At 36.0% G+C, this 19,439-nt stretch overlaps 1 protein-coding gene across 1 annotated transcript in view; it reads right to left on the bottom strand.

Moving 5' to 3' along the window:
- LOC139099839 (metabotropic glutamate receptor 8-like) overlaps positions 1-19,181 on the bottom strand; it is a 50,102-nt gene extending 30,921 nt beyond the window's left edge. Inside the window, exons 1-6 of the mRNA XM_070652383.1 lie at positions 18,660-19,181; positions 5,968-6,604; positions 4,545-5,043; positions 3,653-3,973; positions 3,312-3,592; positions 2,090-2,583 (exon numbers count right to left, since the gene is read on the bottom strand). Coding sequence (XP_070508484.1) covers positions 2,090-2,583; positions 3,312-3,592; positions 3,653-3,973; positions 4,545-5,043; positions 5,968-6,604; positions 18,660-19,058 — 2,631 coding nt within the window. The 5' untranslated portion in view covers positions 19,059-19,181. The remainder of the gene's footprint in view (positions 1-2,089; positions 2,584-3,311; positions 3,593-3,652; positions 3,974-4,544; positions 5,044-5,967; positions 6,605-18,659) is intronic.
- Positions 19,182-19,439: the final 258 nt, after the last annotated feature.

Genomic DNA, 19,439 nt, shown 5'->3' with positions numbered 1-19,439 from the left:
CATAATATGCTTGCGATGTGAAAAATGAGAAATTGAAACTTTTTTTTTTTATTTTTTTTACAGTAAAAGTTCTTTTTAATTAAAAACTTAATTCTCTTTTGTGCTGTGTGATGTGTTTTTAGTGCTTGAGTGGAGTTTTATTTTACATTGTAATTTTTTTTTAGTTTTTTTAGTTGGAAAAGTGGAATTTTATGTAAGAATAAATTAAGGAAAAAAGGTATGGAAAAAGTTTGGAAGAGTTGTTAAGTGGTTGAGGATTAAAAAAGGGGTGTGCAACTAAGTTGGTTGAGGGCTGTGCAAGTAGGATTATAGAGAATTTTATAGGGGTATGCAACTTGGAGGTTTGAGTGGTATGCAAGTATGATTTTGAGGAATTGCAGAGGTTAGGTTAGCAATTATGGGATGTAGTTTAGTCAATTATGGTGAAAATTAGAGCAATTATAGGCAACTTGGGAAAAGCATGACCCATTTACACCTGGAAGTTTTTGAGAAAAATTTAGAGGTTAGGTTTGTAGTTCTAAATTTTCAACTTGGGTTCATACTAGAACAGCTCTGTTGAAATTGAAAAACGCAAGACCCATTTCCACCTGGAAGTTTTCAGAATTTTTTTGAATCGCATGTCTTGTGCGGTTGTGAGCCGTACTACCAAGATTTGATTGAAACTATAGCAGTTTTGTTCAAATTTAGTTCAGCCACACCTGTTTACACCTGGAAGTTTTCGAAATGCCTTAAACCGTTTGTCGTGTGCGGTTTTGATCGAGGCTAACCGCCAAGGGTGAATTGGAGCTCCAGAAGTGCAAACCATCCATCCACCAACCCCTAATGGGGTTCAACTTCAAGTCTAACTCGATCCAAACTCTTTTTTTGATCCTTTCCAGCCAATCAAATCCCACCAAAGCATTCACTCAACAAGCACATCCTCTCCATCCCCTGATCCATTATTTCCACTGATTTTTTTTTTAATACTTAAAATTGTTAAATTTATATCCAATAAAACAACATCACAAGTTATTCAAAGCTCATACACAAGTATATATGCATACTGTCTGCTCCATAAAATGAGTTTCTTTGTGGTAATTTTTTTATTTGATGAATGAAAGGCTAAAGAAGAAGCACGCAAAAAATGGAAAGAGAAAAAAGAATTTATGGAAATTGTTTTTTATGGCAAAAGTTTTTCTTTATTCCGTTCGGGAAAAATTGTTTGCTGAGATTTTTTTCTGGTCTTTTAGGAGCTTTTAGACAAGAAAATGAGCTGAAAAGTGGTCAGGTTGGGAGTTAGAAGGGGTACACAGCTATTGTAAGGGGTACAGAGCTTCTCTGAGGGGTACAGAGCTTTTCTGAGGGGTACAGAGCTTCTATGAGGGGTACAGAGCTTTTCTGAGGGGTACAATGCTTTTATGAGGGGTACAGAGCTTCTATGAGGGGTACAGAGCTTTTCTGAGGGGTACAATGCTTTTACGAGGGGTACAGAGCTTCTATGTGGGGTACAGAGCTTCTATAAGGGGTATAATGCTTTTATGAGGGGTGCAGAGCTTCTATGAGGGGTACAGAGCTTTTCTGAGGGGTACAGAGCTTCTCTGAGGGGTACAGAGCTCCTATGAGGGGTACAGAGCTTCTAAAAGAGATGCAAAGCCTCTATGAGAATGGGTACACAGCTTACATAATAATTTGTACACAGCTTCCATTAGAAGGGGAACACAGCTCTCAAATGCGTCTTTAACTCCCTACAATCCTCAAGTCAACTTCCTAACTTATCCTTTATTGAACAATGAAGTACCCGCACTAATATTTACGACACATCCTCAAGTATCCTCGACTGATTCACCATTTTATGGAGCACAATCTCAACAGCAACAAAATAAAAAGCATTCACACAACCATGAACAATGACGATATATATATTTGGGTCAAGGCGATGCTGACAATTATCCACAAGACAATGAATTCTCAAAGATTATCGATTTTTAGGTCGTCAAATAAGCAACAAAAAATTAAAAATTAAAATTTTTTCAACAATTTATTTTATTTTTTAACGAACTTTTTTTGAATTTACAACAACAACAATAGTTCATACCCATATGCTACTCACCATATCGCATCCACTACCGGTAACACCAACGGAACTGCCACTTGGTGCTGCACTACGTCCACCATTGCCTCTCGGACGGACATTCTTGTATGGCTGAAAAAGCACCAAATAGACTTTTGGCGTGAACAGGCACGCAAGCACAACCGTTGCACTAATATTGAGACACATGCATAAACTTGATGACTGAATCTTGTAGTCATTTGATGTACCAAAATATATTGCAATAGATGCAAGGAACACAATACATGTTGAATACATTGTAAAGCCTATATATTTAGCTTCATTAAAATTTTCAGGAATTTTACGTGTTTTAAATGCATAAAGTGTGCATAATGGCACAAGGAAGATGATAAGGATGAGTGATATCATTAGACTATAGCCTGAGCCTTTACATGTTAATACAGCTGTTAATGGATGTGGATATATTTCACGTATATCTGGTGGATCGTAGATTAGCCATGCAATTGATACTGCTAGTTGAATGGCGACGATGCCTGTGGAGATAAATGAGAAATTTTTAGTTAGATTAGGTTCAAAGGGGTACACAGGTTTTAATATTGAGGGGTACGCAACTTTTGAGAATTTAGGGGTACACAGCTTCTGGAATTGAGGGATACACAGTTTCTAAGTAGAAGGGTTGTAAAGCTTCTAATAATCAAAGGGTACATAGCTACTAAGAGTTTTCAAGGGTACACAACTATCAAAAGTTGTCAGGGGTACACAGCTACTAAGAGTTATCAGGGGTACACAACTACCAAAAGTTATCAAGGGTACACAGCTACTAAGAATTCAGGGGTACACAGCTACTAAGAATTGTAAGGGGTTCACAGCTACCTATAGCCAAGTGGTACACAGCTACAAGCTAGCAGTCAGGGGTACACAACTACTATGAATTCAGGGGTACACAGCTACTAGGAGTCAAGGGGTACACAGCTATTAAGAGTCAATGGGTATACAGCTACTAAGAGTCAGGGGTACACAACTACTAAAAATCAGGGGTACTCAGTAACTAAGAGTTGTCAGGGGTACACAGCTAATAAGTGTCAGGGGTACTTAGTTACTAAGAGTTAGGGGTACACAACTACTAATAGTCAAGGGTACACAGCTCTACCAAGAGTTGTCAGGGGTACACAGCTACTAACTGTCAATAGTACAAAACTACTAAGAGTCAGTAAGTAAGTAAGTAAGTAAGAGTCAAGGGGTATACAACTACAATACTCACCACTCGATATAGCAACCTGACTAATTGGCGACGTATAAAGTGGCCTCTGTATGCTCTTAACACCTTGATTGAATATCCTTGATATTCTATTTGTCTTAATAAAAATAGCACTATAACAAATACTTAAACATAAACCAATACCAACTCTGAGTGATGCACACGACCATATATTTGGCGGTGCTAATATAACAAAAGTCATACAATAACACAATAGAATGCCTATGAGTAGCATATAACATAATTCACGACCGCTTGCTTTTATCACTGGAGTTTTATTGTATCTGTAAATGGACATAAAGTAAGTCAGCATAGCACTCGACTAGTCATGCCTTAATGCTCACCTTATAAATACACATGTGGTAAAAAATGCAAAGAAAATTCCAATTGACGAGAACACAAGTGGTACAAGTGCCCATGGTGACAACCAGTCAATTATCTCACCCGGTATCTTATCACATCCAGTTATATTTACATTTGGTCGCCAACCTGGATCACATGTCTTACAGGTATCGTTCAGCACGTACGCATCGATATTACACTTAACACACACCCAACAACATTGATCTTGAAAGTTTCTGATATGACCGGCTGGACATGGTTCACTGCAGACAGACTTTGGTTCACCGCCGACCCAGCTAAGGGCGTTGGAATTGAGGTTGAGGCTGGAATTGATTAGGGAGGGTTGATTAATTGGATTTTAGGGATTGAGACAGTTTTGGGCAACCTTGGTGCACTGGGGTACACCTTGGTACACTGTAGCACACCCCTTGGCCCACTGGGACAGACCTTGGTGCACTGGGGTAGACTTTGGTGCACTGGGGTAGACCTTGAGTGCACCGGGGCACACTTTGGTGCACTGGGGTATACTTTGGCACACTGGGGTATACTTTGGTACACTGGAGTATACTTTCGTACACTGGAGTATACTTTAGTGCACTGAGGTATACTTTGGTGCACTGGAGTATACTTTGGTGCACTGGGGTATACTTTGGTACAATGGAGTATACTTTCGTACACTGGAGTATACTTTGGTACAATGGAGTATACTTTCGTACACTGGAGTATACTTTGGTGCACTGGGGTATACTATGGTGCACTAAGGTACACCTTGGTGCACTTTGGGAAACTTAAGAGCATCGCGGCATATGATGTAGCACTGCGGCACACCTAGGTGCACCAGGTTAGACCGTGACACACAGGTTGCCCACCCCTTGACTAACAACCCTACTTTACCTCTCCTTCCACGTGCCAACTGGCACATAATCATACTTTGCACCATGATTCTGATACTGATATATATTATAATATCCAAATACATCACCATCCTCATTAAATCGTATTTCAGTTCCTTGTGGACTCCTAAATGTACTATTCCTTATAAATCGCAACATTTCCGGTCCGGGTATTGGCAGCAATGACATAATACAGTCACGATTACCACGATTCTCATCACCACATTTTGATCGAATTATATCATCGACTGAATGGGCAAATGCATAGACAGCATCAATCACAAATGGCACGAGACCTTCTTGTTCATATCCATTAAGTAGATTCTCATCACCTGTACATTTTGTCACGTTCATGACCTTTGGATCGAATTTACATTTGTGTCGTTGCTCCCAAAACTCATTGAACCATAAATTACGGCAATTGACATTTGATTGATTTGTATTGCTGCAATCATTTGGATTTAGTTGGGGTTTGAGGGATAAAAAGTAGTTGTTGAAACCTGTAATGTGATAATTAGAGAATTAGAGTCTATATCAAGTAAGAAATGTCAATTAAAGTGAGGGTATGAAGCGCATTTTTGGACTTTTTGATTAGTTTGACACCCTTTTTTGATTTTACTTCATATTTTCACACCCCTTCTGGTTTAACTTCATAGTTTCACATCTCTTGCTAATTTGATTCATAATTTTACACCCCCTTTTGAGTTGTCTCTAAATTTCACACCCCTTCTGATTTTGTACCGTAGTTTCACACCCTTTTCAATTTTTTCCCCATAGTTTCACATCCCTTTTTGATTTTTTTTCTTCATTATTTTACGTCCCTTTCTGATTTGTTTTATATATTCACACCCTTTTCTAATTTGTTTCATAGTTTCACACCCTTTTTTTTGATTTTTTTTTTCCATAGTTTCACACCCTATTCTGATTTATTTTATAGATTTACACCCCTTTCTGATTTGTTATTTCATAGTTTCACACCTCTCTCTGATTTGTTCGATATTTTCACACCCCTTTCTGATTTGTTTCATAGTTTCAAACCCCTTTCTGATTTGTTTCATAGTTTCACACCCCATCTGAATTTTTTTATAATAATTTCACATCCTTTCTGATTTTGTAATTAGTTTTACACCCCTTTTTGTTTAATAGCTTCATACCTCTTGCTGATTTGCTTCATAGTTCCACAACCCTTCTGATTCTGCTTCATAATTTCACACCCTTTTGATTTCTTTCATATTTTCACACCCTTTTTGACTTTTTCGTAATTTCACATCCCTTTCTGATTTTTGAATAATTTCACACCCCTATGATTTTTAAAATGTAGTTTCAAACCCCTTTCTGATTTTTTTTCCTCATAGTTTTGCACCCCTTGTTGATTTTTGTTTCATAGTTTCACACCCCTTAAACCCCCAGAATGTTCAACTTACCTTGCGACTCAACCCGATGTGGAAGCACAGTTATTGCATTTATAGCTGCATACTCCTGATCACGTACAGGATATGACTTTGCACCCCACGAATCACTTGCAATCCAATAAAAATGTCCCGTCTTATTAGCACGTATAGATGCACGCAACAGCCGCTTAACATTATCCTCATCGACAAACATCACAACAGCACGTGCCTGCTTCTTACTATAAAGTCGCTCAATAATTCGATCAAAATCTTCTTCTTTTGAATTTCTAAGAATTTTCTCATTGATTGCAACACAAATGTCAAGTTCCGATGCAGCTTTAAGGAAACTTGCTATGCCTTTTTCACCATATTCACCTTCAACACACACCGTACTCGCATATGTGAGCTTTAATGTCGATACAATCTCAGCTAAGGCTTGACCTTGCTCAATATCACTCGGTACGACACGATTAAAATACTCAAATCGTGACTTATCGGATAATTCAACAGATGTTGAGGCATAACTTATTTGGGGTATTTTAAATAGACGCAATATATTGGCAACCATAACGGATACGACACTAAATGATGCACCGACAACACCAACAACTGGCTTATGTGGTTTATAGATTGGAGCTGTGCCATCCTGGCATGTGTATTCTGACACATCCTGTGGAGATTTTTGTTGATGTTTTTGTATTTTTTGGACATCAACGGTGGTTGGTGTGGATTTTGGCGGGAATTCGGAGATTTTGATGAAAAAATGTGATATTTGAACGGGAAAATTTTGAATTTTGGCGGGAATTATGTGTTTTTGGAGGAAATGATTGAAATTTTGGCGGGAATGATTAAGAATATGGCGGGAAAATTGAAGTTATGGTCAGAAAATTGAGGTTATCGCCGGAAAAGTGATGTTATGGTGGAAAAATTGAGTTTTTGACGGAAAAATTGAGGTAATGGCAGGGAAATGTGAAATTTTGGCGGGAAATTTGATATTTTGATGAGAAAATTTGAGTTTTTGGAGGGAAAATTGAGAATATATCGGGAAAATTGAGGTTATGGTGGGAAAATGTGAAAATTTGGTGGGAAAATTGAGGTTAAATTGATTTTTTGGTGGGAAAATTTGAGATTTTGGCGGGAAAATTGAGGTTGTGAAGGATAAATGTGAAAATTTGGCGGAAATTTTGTATTTTTGGCGGAAAAATGTTTTTTTTGGAGAAAAATGGAAATTTTGAATAAAATGTTTGAGATTGTAGCAAAAAAATATGAAAATTTGGTGGGAAAGTTTAAAATTTTGGCGCGAATTATGTGTTTTTGGCGGAAAAATTACAGATTTTGGCGGGAAAATATGAGTTTTTGGCGGGAAATTGTAAATTATGCCAAAAAATTGAGGATTTTGCCAAGAATTATGATAATTTGATGAAAATTAATTAGATTTTTGAGGTTATATCGCATAAATTCCCCATATTAGCAGTTCCAATGTCACAAAAATTAGCAAATTTTATTAAAATTATTTTGAGGTTATGTTGGAATTTCCATTTTAAGTTTCATCATTTTAGTATGTAAATTGATATAATTTTATAGACACATTTTCAGTGGATTTACGTGGAATATTTGAATTTGTTAACACATTTGAAGGTTATTGAGGATTTGTTGATAGATTTGCAGAGTTTTGTTGATGATATCCATGAGATTTATCGTTGGCAATGGAGTTAAGGTTGTCACATGAAAGAAAAAAGTAATAAAAAATTGAAAATTAGTTCAAATTCTATTAAAATTTATGTAATTTATATTAAAATGTGGAGCATATTCAGTCAGTCTTCATTCATACATTAAGATTAGGATCATTAGATGATGATAGAGGGGATTTAAGAGGGTTCACCCCCTCTAGAGAGGGTACAGAGGGTCTAGAGGGGGTATAGAATGGTCTATTGAGGGTTCAGAGGGTCCAAAGAAGGCACAGAAGGGTATAAAGAGGGTTCAGAGGGTCTAGAGAAGGTTCAGAGGGTCTAGAGAGGGTTCAGAGGGTCTAGAGAGGGTTCAGAGGGTCTAGAGTGGAAACAGATGGGGTTTGAGAGGGTAAAAAGTCAAAAACCCTCAAAAAACTCCAAAATCATTCAAATAATCCTTTTAAATTGTCCAATATCAACTCACAGGTGTATTTATCTACATAACAGCTACCCACCCTCCATCCCACCCATATCCAATTACATCATCCACCCAACAATCCACCAATATCACCCTCTACCTCCATAATCCAATTTTAAACAACAATTAATGTCAAAAACTTCGGAAAAACTTTTTCCAATTTTTCATTCAAATTTTCTTTTTTTTGTTATGAATCCCCAGCAAAAATATAAATCAATTACCGGATTGGAGTCTATGTCCAATAAACTTTATCCTGTACACAAAATAGTGGTTAAATTAAATTCCAAATACAAAACGACTAAGTCCAATTTTGAATGAAAGTTTTTTTATAAATAATGAATCTGAACAGACAGCATGGCTTGGCATGGCATGGAGGAACTAAAAAAAATTATTAATGAATTGTTTCCAATTCCACCATCTGGCATTAAGGCACAGATTCACATTCGTGTTAAGAAAAAATCCTCATCGGATGTGCTCAATATAAAATATATCGATGGAATTTTTTGTTCTTTTATTTTGGTTTTGGTGTAAATTATCATGAAGAATGGAACGTATTTTATGGTAGCTGAGCATATCGGCAAGTAGAAAAGGTCACTTGGATGGGGAGAATGAAGCGCAATTTTGGAATTTTGAGGTTAGATTGGGAAATTTGAGGTTAGGTTGCTCAATTTTGAGGTTAAGTTGTTCAATTTTGAGGTTAGGTTGCTCAATTTTGAGGTTATATTGCTCAATTTTGAGGTTAAGTTGCTCATTTTTGAGGTTAAGTTTCCCAATTTTGAGGTTAAGTTGCTCAATTTTGAGGTTAAGTTGCTCATTTTTGAGGTTAGGTTGCTCAATTTTGAGGTTAAGTTGCTCAATTTTGAGGTTAAGTTGCTCAATTTTGAGGTTATGTTGCTCAATTTTGAGGCTAGGTTGCTCAATTTTGAGGTTAAGTTGCTCAATTTTGAGGTTAAGTTGCTCAATTTTGAGGTTAAGTTGCTCAATTTTGAGGTTAAGTTGCTCAATTTTGAGGTTATGTTCCAATAATCCAGCTAACGAAGTAAGAACGACAAGAAAATATGAAAATAAATCCAAGCCACAAAGAAGACCAGCAAAACAAAAAGAAAATTGAGATAAAAAGCAAACTTTTTAATGCATAAATTATTTGACATGAAAAATGCGTTGTGGAAATGTCTATTGGCAATAATATTCAATGAGAATATTGATGATTATGTGAAAATCTGCGGGGATTCCGATTGAAGTAATTCACAAAAATGTAAATGACAGCCTGAATATTTTTAGATGATTTTCATGCCGGTTTAAGAACATCTCATTAGACTCATCTACATTCTAGGAAGGCTACATTGTGGACATAAAAACAAGATTTTTCCGAGAAAAATTTTGGTCATCCGATGGGATTACATGATTGACATGTGTCTTATAATCCACAGGAGGTTATTGTTTGTGATGTAATGTTTACGTTTTTATGATTTTGTGCTTGAAATGCTGAATTTGTTGTGATAAACATGCTTAGCAATTTTGGGAAGGACACTAGGCAAGGATTCAGAATTTTGAGGTTAGATTCTTGAATTTTGAGGTTATAAGCCTAATTTTTGAGGTTATTAGCCTTAATTTTGAGGTTAAAATCCTGAATTTTGAGGTTAAAATCCTGAATTTTGAGGTTAGAATCCTGAATTTTGAGGTTAGAATCCTGAATTTTGAGGTTAAAATTCTGAATTTTGAGGTTAGAATTCTCAATTTTGAGGTTAGAATTCTCAATTTTGAGGTTAAAATCCTCAATTTTGAAGTTAGAATTCTCAATTTTGAGGTTAGAATCCTGAATTTTGAGGTTATAATCCTCAATTTTGAGGTTAGAATTCTGAATTTTGAGGTTAAGTTCTTCAATTTTGAGGTTACAATTCAAATTTTTAGGTTAATTTCCTCAATTATCACAAAATATCCATAACTTATCACTTAAACTAATCCCCAAGGCGCATCAATTCCTTTAATTTCATTCATTTATTGAAAATCACTTTTCCGAAAGCAATTTTCTTTAATTTTTCTCTTCTTATTTCCAATTAAAGTTTTCCCGTCTATCTTTCAATACCCGAGACCTATCAATTTAATGTTTAAAAGACGGATAAGATGAAATATTGTTGAAAAATGAATGAGGAAGATTGAATGGAAGAAAATTAAGTAGGAATGTGGAAAGTGATGGTGGGGGGAGGAGGAATGGGGAAGGACTTAAGAGATGATAAATATAGAAAAATACAGGAATGAATTTTAAAGGAAAGAGGAATTTGTAACAGAATGGAGATTGTATGGTGATGAAAATGAAGATTTTTATAGCAAAATTAAGGTCAATTACTTTAGTTCTAAAAAAACTTTAGTTCTAAAGAGTAACTTGAGTACTAAAGAATCCTTAGTTCTAAAGGTTCCTTAATTCTAAAGAGCAAGCTTAATTCTAAAAAGCAACTTTAGTTCTAAAACTTTAGTTCTAAAAATTAAGTTCTAAAATATTAGTTCTAAAACTTTAGTTCTAAAATTCCAATGTAGGTCAAATTGTTCAATTTTGAAGTATTGTGTTGAATTTTCAGGTTATTTTGCAGATTTTTAAGGTTATAACTCTGAATTTTGAGGTTATGTTGCTGAATTTTGAGGTTAGAATTTTAATTTTGAGGTTGAATTTCCAAATTTTTGAGGTTATAATTCTGAATTTTAAACTACCAAAGTAACCACCCGCTGATCAGCAAAAGAGAAAAGCCCAACAAATAAGAAAAAGGAGAGAAAAAAATAAGAAAATAAAATAAAAATTGCAAAAAATATCTCGAGGGAGTTTGTCTGTATGTCAAATAGAAGCGAAAGCAAACAAGGAAAAAAAACTGAAACCGAAGACGTCGATAGAAGCGAAATGTTTATTTATGGGAAATAAAAAAAAATTCCCTTTTCGCTGTAAATGTGAACGAAAAAAGAAAACAAACTTTTTTCATCTTTTTTTTTGCAATTTTCATGAAAAACTTTTTTTTTTCTCGAATTTTCTATCGATAAGAATTAATTTTTAGCATTAATTAAGAAAAGCAGATGGAGGAAAAAATGTGCGAAAAAAAAGTTTTTATTATCAACAAATTTTCAGCCACCTTGTGCTTCACTGATTTCATTATCACGCACGTGTTTAAACTTTTATTATTGGCAAGAAAAAATTGATTTTTCCTTAATGAAATTTTCCTTCTTTTTTTCGGTTCTTTTGTTTAAGGATCAAAGAGATTTTTCGGATAATTTTGCTTTTTTGTGAGATTTAATTAGTTGATGGGTTTCGTTATTGATGAATTTTGAGGTTAGAAACACCTCAGAACTCAAATTGGAAGAGTTAGGACAAACAGGAACAACTCAGAACTCAAATTGGAAGAGTTAGGACAAACAGGAACAACTCAGAACTCAAATTGGAAGAGTTAGGACAAACAGGAACAACTCAGAACTCAAATTGGAAGAGTTAGGACAAACAGGAACAACTCAGAACTCAAATTGGAAGAGTTAGGACAAACAGGAACAACTCAGAACTCAAATTGGAAGAGTTAGGACAAACAGGAACAACTCAGAACTCAAATTGGAAGAGTTAGGACAAACAGGAACAACTCAGAACTCAAATTGGAAGAGTTAGGACAAACAGGAACAACTCAGAACTCAAATTGGAAGAGTTAGGACAAACAGGAACAACTCAGAACTCAAATTGGAAGAGTTAGGACAAACAGGAACAACTCAGAACTCAAATTGGAAGAGTTAGGACAAACTGGAACAACTCAGAACTCAAATTGGAAGAGTTAGGACAAAGAGGGATAACAAAGAACTCGAATTGGAAGAGTTCAATGCAAATTTACTCAAAATTCTCAAAATTAAAGCTGTAAAATGACAAAATTCTCTATTAAGCCTCCCCCCACGTCCTCCATCCCACCTACAGTCATTTCCTTTGACTCTTTTTTGTATACAAATTCATCAAAGTTAATTCCAATGAAAATCCTTTTCATCACAAAAAAGAGCCCTGTTTCAATGAAATTTAATATCTGTCCCAAATAAAATGATGTAAAATTTAATTTTGTTGAATATGTTACATTAATGAAGCGCTGCAGGCATCGTCATCAGTGGATGGGAGAGAGACTGCATGCATGGATAAATGAAATGAAACTTTACTCTTTGGACAGCAATTTGAGTGATGATAAACTGTAAATTGAGATTTATTTTGAGTTTTTTAATGAAAAATATTTTAATTTTGTTGCTGATGTTGACGATGAGTCAGCAAATTTTGGGTATTTTCGGATGGGAGCTTTAATTGAGGGAATTTTGGTTGGAATATTGTAGCATAAAGCATTGCAAGTAAAGTGTGAAGGCACCTGAATTTGAAAAAAATTGATGTGAAGGCACCTGAACTTTAGAATTACTAGTGTGAAGGCACCTGAACCTTAAAAACTCAAATGTGAAGACACCTGAATCTCAAGGCACTGCATTTAATGACAATTATCATGCTCATTATGTCTAAGTTGTATGCTGCATTTTATAGCCACTTTGTGCATTTCTAGTTCCTTTTGTGACTCAATTCAACAATTTTTCTCATGTCTTTCTTTGTGTTCTGCATCGTACATCCGTTCACATTCATTTATATCCTTAATGTGACACAAATTGTGCACATTTTATTGTCAATTTGTACTGCATAGCTTGTGAATGTGTTTAGTTGAGTTTGTGGGGTTGGATGGGGGTTGAGTTGGGTAGGTGACCCAGATTCACAATTTTTAGTAAGAACCAGGCAAGATCCTGAATTTTCCCTTCAAATTTTGACTTAAAGCTACAACTACGTCTATAGGAACCGAGAACAAGCCCCAAAAAATTGATGATAAAATAAATGTCACATAATGTTTCCGTTTACATTCAATTACATGCTCATTCAGTCGAATAAAATTAATGGAAAGTGACATAGAGACAAGAAGCATGCAGGAAGATGTATTTGCAATTCTGTGAATATTTCAGTGACTGAATATGCTCGATGTTCATTGTGAATCCATTAATAATGCATTAAAGAATTGAATGGAATTGCAGATGGAGCTGGAATAGAGGAATTAAGTAAGGAATTGGGGATGAATTGAGTTTTTGAGGTTCAATTGCATTTACATTTAAATTTTGAGGTTCAGGTGCCTTCACATCAGAGTTTCAACATTCAGGCACCTTCTTCCTCAATCCATCAATATCCAGTCATGACATCCATAAAACATCATCCAAATAAACAGAAGCCTTAGGAACATCCAACATATATCAAAAATAAACAAGAAAATTCTCCGAAAAAAAATTCCAAAATTTTTTCCTTTACGAATTCAACAAAGCATAAAAATTGCGTGCGTAAAGAGAAAAGAAGCAGCACAGCACTGCTGGAAATCAAAATATTTACAGAAAAAGTTAAGAATTTTTTGAGCTTCATTTGAGGATTTATCCGAGCATGAAAAGAGCAAGAACTGGGAAAAAATTTATTCCTAAGAAGTTTGAGGCAGAGGTGGACAACATATGTGATGCGACACAACAACCTGAGTGACGCAACATAGTGTTGGGCAACATGTTTGAAGCGACACTGTTGCGGACGACATGAGAGACATGACACTTTGGGGGACAACATGTAAGACACGACACATTGGTAGACAACATGTTTGACGTGACACAATGGTGGACAACATGTGTGACATGACACAATTGTGACAGTCTGAGTGACACAAAATAGTGGCGTAAAACCTGTGTGACACAACAAAGTGGTGGACAACAAGTGTCACGCGACATTGTGGTGGATAATCTGTGTGACGCAACATGCTTAGATGTGTCATGAACCATATGTCGAGTGCTGTTTAAGTCGAGGCTTTCCACCAAGGTGTGCCGTGACATAAAAAGGTTGCGCACCCCTGGATTCGACTTAAAAGCTTCAAAACTAAGGGAAAAAATTATTATTGTCGACTTTGGGGATGCTCAGCAATTAAAAGGGACCCAAAAATGGAAGGCAATGTTGAAATTTTTTTTAATCCCCACCGTCGTGCTGAATATGCTGGAAATGACGAAAAAGGGTTCGCAGCATGTTAAAAAAAAAGTGCAAAAAAGTTTTTCAGCGCTCATCAAAAATTTTCTGTTTTAATTTTCATTAATTAGACGAAATATGTAAGTTGTTTTAATGATGGAATAAATTTTTAGAGGCTTGAAGTTGGATGTGTGCCTTGAAAATTTATTACAATAAGAAGTTCTTGATGATATTTTGGATGAGTGTAATTATGACAAGAGGATGGGTGGGAAATTAGGATCAGAAATAAGTAGGAAAAGTTTTTTAATTGATTCGAGAGAGGAAAATTGAGGTAAATTAGAGGAAGTGAATGGAGGTTTTAACGATATTAGCTGAGAGTTAAGATGTCAAATGATGCTCAGCTTTACTAGCGCACATATTGACTGACGCTCAGCTTGACTGACGTTCAAGTTGTCTGACACTTAAGTTGAGTGAAGATCAGGTTGATTGTTGCTAAGTTCGAGAAACACTCAGCTTAGGAAACGCTCAGCTCGAAAAACTCTCAGCTTCAAAAACGCTCAGCTTCAAAAACGCTCAGCTTCAAAAACGCTTAGCTTTAAAAAATGTTCAGTTTGATTAATGCTCAGCTTAAGTAATGCTCAGCTAGATTAACGCTCAGCTAGAGAAGCGCTCAGCTTCAGAAACGCTCAGCTCGAAAAAAGCTGAGCTTGAGTGACGCTTGGTTTGTTTGACGTTCAGCTTGACTGAAGCTCAGATTTTTTGACGCTCAGCTTGAATTGAGTTCAAATTTGAATGACGCTCAGCTTGCCAAACTAAGGTAAGAAGCCTAATGATCCGCAAGAACCAAATTATACCTCAATCACCATCATCATCATCAGCATCAATATCATCAAATTAAATGAAAATATTTACCCACTGAAATGAAAAGCAATCAAATCAAATCAAATCATAAAAAGAATCTTCTGACATTTAAATCATTAATTGCCAAATTTACCTAATTAATCCCCATGACAAATATTCATCTAGTGAAGCTCTATATCTAATTTATCAGCTAATTTCATCCCACAATGATTGCCATGCCTTCGCATACGATATAAAAATAAATGAAAAACTGTTGGAAATAATTGCTAAAATTTCTCATATTTTTTTTTTGGATGTTCTTAAAATAGAAAATGGCACAAATAAAAAAAATGTAAAAATTTACAAACGTAATCGAAAAAAAAAACAAAATTTAACGCAATATTAAGCAATTTTCTTTCATAATTCTCAAATCAAGCACAAAAAATAATCTGAAGAGCTCGACAAAAAATTACAATTTTATATTTTTGGTGCCTCTCTTGTCAAAGAAATAAAAGCTTCTTTTTTTTTGGAATATTTTGGTATATTTGAAGATATACAAAAAGGGCTGAAGTGGAATTAAGAAAGCCAAACGAGTGAGCGGGTTTTGAATTACGATAGAATTTTTTAAAAATAAAATTGAAATTAAGTCAATTTCTGAGAATTCAGAGCGTCAGTCAAGCTAGAGATGAGATTCAGTTAAATTGAATTTTTGTAAAGCTGAGCGTCTTTCAGGCTGAGCGACAGTCAAGCTGAGCGTTACTCAAGCTGAGCATTACTAAAGTTGAGCTATTCTCGAGCTGAGCGTTTCTCAAGCTGAGCATTTCTCAAGCTGAGGATTATTCGAGCTGAGCGTTTCCCCAACTTGGGCGTTACTAAAGCTGAGCACAAGTCTAGCTGAGAGTCAGTCAAGCTAAGCTTGAGCTAAGCTGAGCGTTTTTTAAGCTGAGCTTTATTGAAGTGGAGCGTTCCTTATGCTGAGCGTTTCTCAAAGCTGTGGGTTTCTAGATCTGAGCGTTCCTTAAGCTGAGCGTCAGTCAGGCTGAGCAATACTCAATCTGAGCGTCACTCCAGCTGAGCGTCTCTCAAGCTGAGCGTTTCTTAACTGAGGCTTTTTTAGTCAAGCTGAGCGTCAGTCAGACTAAGCGTTGTCAACTCAAGTTGTCAGTAAAGTTGACGAATATTCAAGCTAAGCAACAATCAAGCTGTGCTTTAAACAATAAAAAACTCATTCAATTCCCAACAAAGTACCTTACTTCAATTTTACTACCAATCCATAAGTACCTCAAATAAAGTTTTTTACAACCAAATCAATTTGTCACAAACTTCCAATTCAGTCACAAATCACACAAAAAAAAACTAACAATCCATTTTACAACCCCATCAATCCATTCCTTTACGGAAATCCCAAAAAATGTGCGAATTTTACAGTCTTTTAAAAAACTTCGTGTCAAATTGTGGATGTAAAGCATTGAACGGCACTAAAAAGTTCCAACAAAATTGATGAATAACTGCATAAACTATAAAAAAATCCAACTTGACTGTATTTTACTGACTATTTCAAGTCGTAAGTCAATAAAATTTGTATTTACGATAAGGAAAGGGGTTTTTATGACTACAGAGGAAGGAGAGCACTTGAACCTTCTGTGAAGGAAAGACGACGGATGAGAAATTGGAATAAAAGATGAAAAAATTCTCGAGAGTCATCGTCTTCAATTGTTACATTAAGTCTTTTAAAATGCTGGATTTTGAGGGGATTTATGGGAAGTCAATTTGGGTCTGTTGGCGATTTTTAAGGCTGAGCGTCATTCCGGCTGAGCGTCATTCCGGCTGAGCGTCATTTCCGCTGAGCGTCATTTCCGCTGAGCGTTTCTAAAGCTGAGCATCATTTAGGCCAAGCGTTTCTGACGTCGAACATAATTTGACCGAGCAATGAGCTGAGCAATGAGCTGAGCAATGAGCTGAGCAATGAGCTGAGCAATGAGCTGAGCAATGAGCTGAGCAATGAGCTGAGCAATGAGCTGAGCAATGAGCTGAGCAATGAGCTGAGCAATGAGCTGAGCAATGAGCTGAGCAATGAGCTGAGCAATGAGCTGAGCAATGAGCTGAGCAATGAGCTGAGCAATGAGCTGAGCAATGAGCTGAGCAATGAGCTGAGCAATGAGCTGAGCAATGAGCTGAGCAATGAGCTGAGCAATGAGCTGAGCAATGAGCTGAGCAATGAGCTGAGCAATGAGCTGAGCAATGAGCTGAGCAATGAGCTGAGCAATGAGCTGAGCAATGAGCTGAGCAATGAGCTGAGCAATGAGCTGAGCAATGAGCTGAGCAATGAGCTGAGCAATGAGCTGAGCAATGAGCTGAGCAATGAGCTGAGCAATGAGCTGAGCAATGAGCTGAGCAATGAGCTGAGCAATGAGCTGAGTTATGAGCGAAAGCCGAGTATGAGCCGAGCATGAAAATCTCAAATGCGCCTTATGTCAATTAAGAAGTGACTTTCCAACTTGTTATTATATTTAAAATATTTTATTTAACATTTTCCGTCACATAGATCTCAAAACTTTTTCCTTTTTTCTTATTTACATCTTTTTGTGCTTCTCGCAAGGATAAAAATAAATCTAAAAAGTAAAAAGAATGTTTTTAGCCAAGTTTTTGTGCATGTTTTCCCCTCAAACAATGTCGACATTTTACAAGAATGAGAATAAGAAAAAAACATAAATTTAGAAGTCATCCACTTGACAATGTTATATCTTTGCTATTGACATGATCCATGGAGATTCTTACTTGTGGAAGCAGCACGGATGTGAAATTTTGTTGTTTATGGATTGGGTTGAGTGGGCTCAAGATGAGCTTGAATATATTTACGTTATTTTTGTATTTGAATTAGGTCAATCTACATGATTTTTTTTTGGGGCACTTGCGGCTGTTGTGGTTATTTTGATACACAATACGTGTATGCTAATCATAAGCTCAGTTAAGGTGAGCAACAAAAGGATGCAAAAACCGCAGCACTTACGAAACCACAAGGGGATAATGAAGTGGATTATGAGAAGGTTTTGTGTATATGAAGCTCATGGATGCTGTGTTTATGGCTAGTTTATGTTCATACATAAGGATTATCATTCATTCGTGTGGAATTTAAGGGATGAAGAATTCAGGCATCGACACATGCTGAGCGTAATTCTGAAGTCGAGCGACAATCGAAAGTCGAGCGACAATCTAAAGTCGAGCGGTAATCGAAAGTCGAGCGGCAATCTAAAGTCGAGCGAAATTCTTAAGTCGAGCGAGATTCGAAAGTCGAGCAAGAATCGAAAGTCGAGCGACAATCCAAAGTCGAGCGGCAATCAAAAGTTGAGCGATATTCGAAAGTCGAGCGACAATCCAAAGTCGAGCGACAATCCAAAGTCGAGCGGCAATCGAAAGTCGAGCGACAATGTAAAGTCGAGCGATACTCTAAAGTCGAGCGACATTCTAAAGTCGAGCGACATTCTAAAGTCGAGCGACATTCTAAAGTCGAGCGATAATCTAAAGCCGAGCGACAATCCAAAGTCGAGCGACAATCCAAAGTCGAGCGAGAATAGACAGTCGAGCGACAATCTGAAGTCGAGCGACAATCTAAAGTCGAGCGGAAGTCTGAAATCGAGCGTCAATTCCTCATTCCTTAATATCCACAAAACGCATTCAAAGTCAGTCCATAAATGTCCATCTGCTGCTGTCTGCTTACCTTATTCATGTAGTATCTGACAAACTCCATACTCTGTTCCAGCGCATATGTATCACTACTGCATGAATCAATCACAACCGTACCAAGTGTGACATTTGCCAATAAATTTTGATCACGATTGACTTGATCTATAGCATAAAGCATCGCCTCGAGTCGCTGTATTCCTTTCTCTTCCTTTATTGCACCGCACGGATATTCGCGATTTGATGATAAAATTTCATGCATTGGAAATATACCGCCGAGTATAATGTCACCGCTTGTGCGAATTAATTTACCATTTCCATTGTAGTCATTGGCATCGAGTGACTGGATGGTTGTCATGAGGAAATTTATGAACAGATATAAACTTAGGCTGAATGATGTTCTGATTGGATTGCTTTGTGGACTTGATTGATGCATTTTTTTGATGGATTTTGGAGCTTTTTTTGTGGTTGATGCGATGAGGAAATTCAATTTTTTGAATTTTTTTTTTGAGGTTAGGTTTTTAAAATTTAAATTTTTTCATTTTTGAAATTTAATTTTTTGATGATTTTTTTTAATTTTTATTTCCGCTTTTTATTTTTCGAATTTTATTTAACTTTTTTAATTTTTTTTTTCAATTTTTTTGAACTTTTTTTTTCAAATTTCTTAAATTTTTTTCACTTTTTTTTTAATTTTATTTATTTTTTTTTTCAACTTTTTAGTTTATTTTTTTATATTTTGAGCAATAAAATATTGATTATTAACTTTTTTGAGCATATTTACACACTGTAATCCACATAGTTGCACATTTTCATTCTA

The sequence above is a fragment of the Chironomus tepperi genome, unplaced genomic scaffold, assembly GCF_022539635.2.
Source record: "Chironomus tepperi strain 1889 unplaced genomic scaffold, CSIRO-AGI_Ctep_v1 contig_486, whole genome shotgun sequence".
NCBI lineage: Eukaryota > Metazoa > Arthropoda > Insecta > Diptera > Chironomidae > Chironomus > Chironomus tepperi.
Note: the sequence above shows the minus strand (reverse complement) of the source record. Positions and strands in the feature narration are given on the sequence as shown.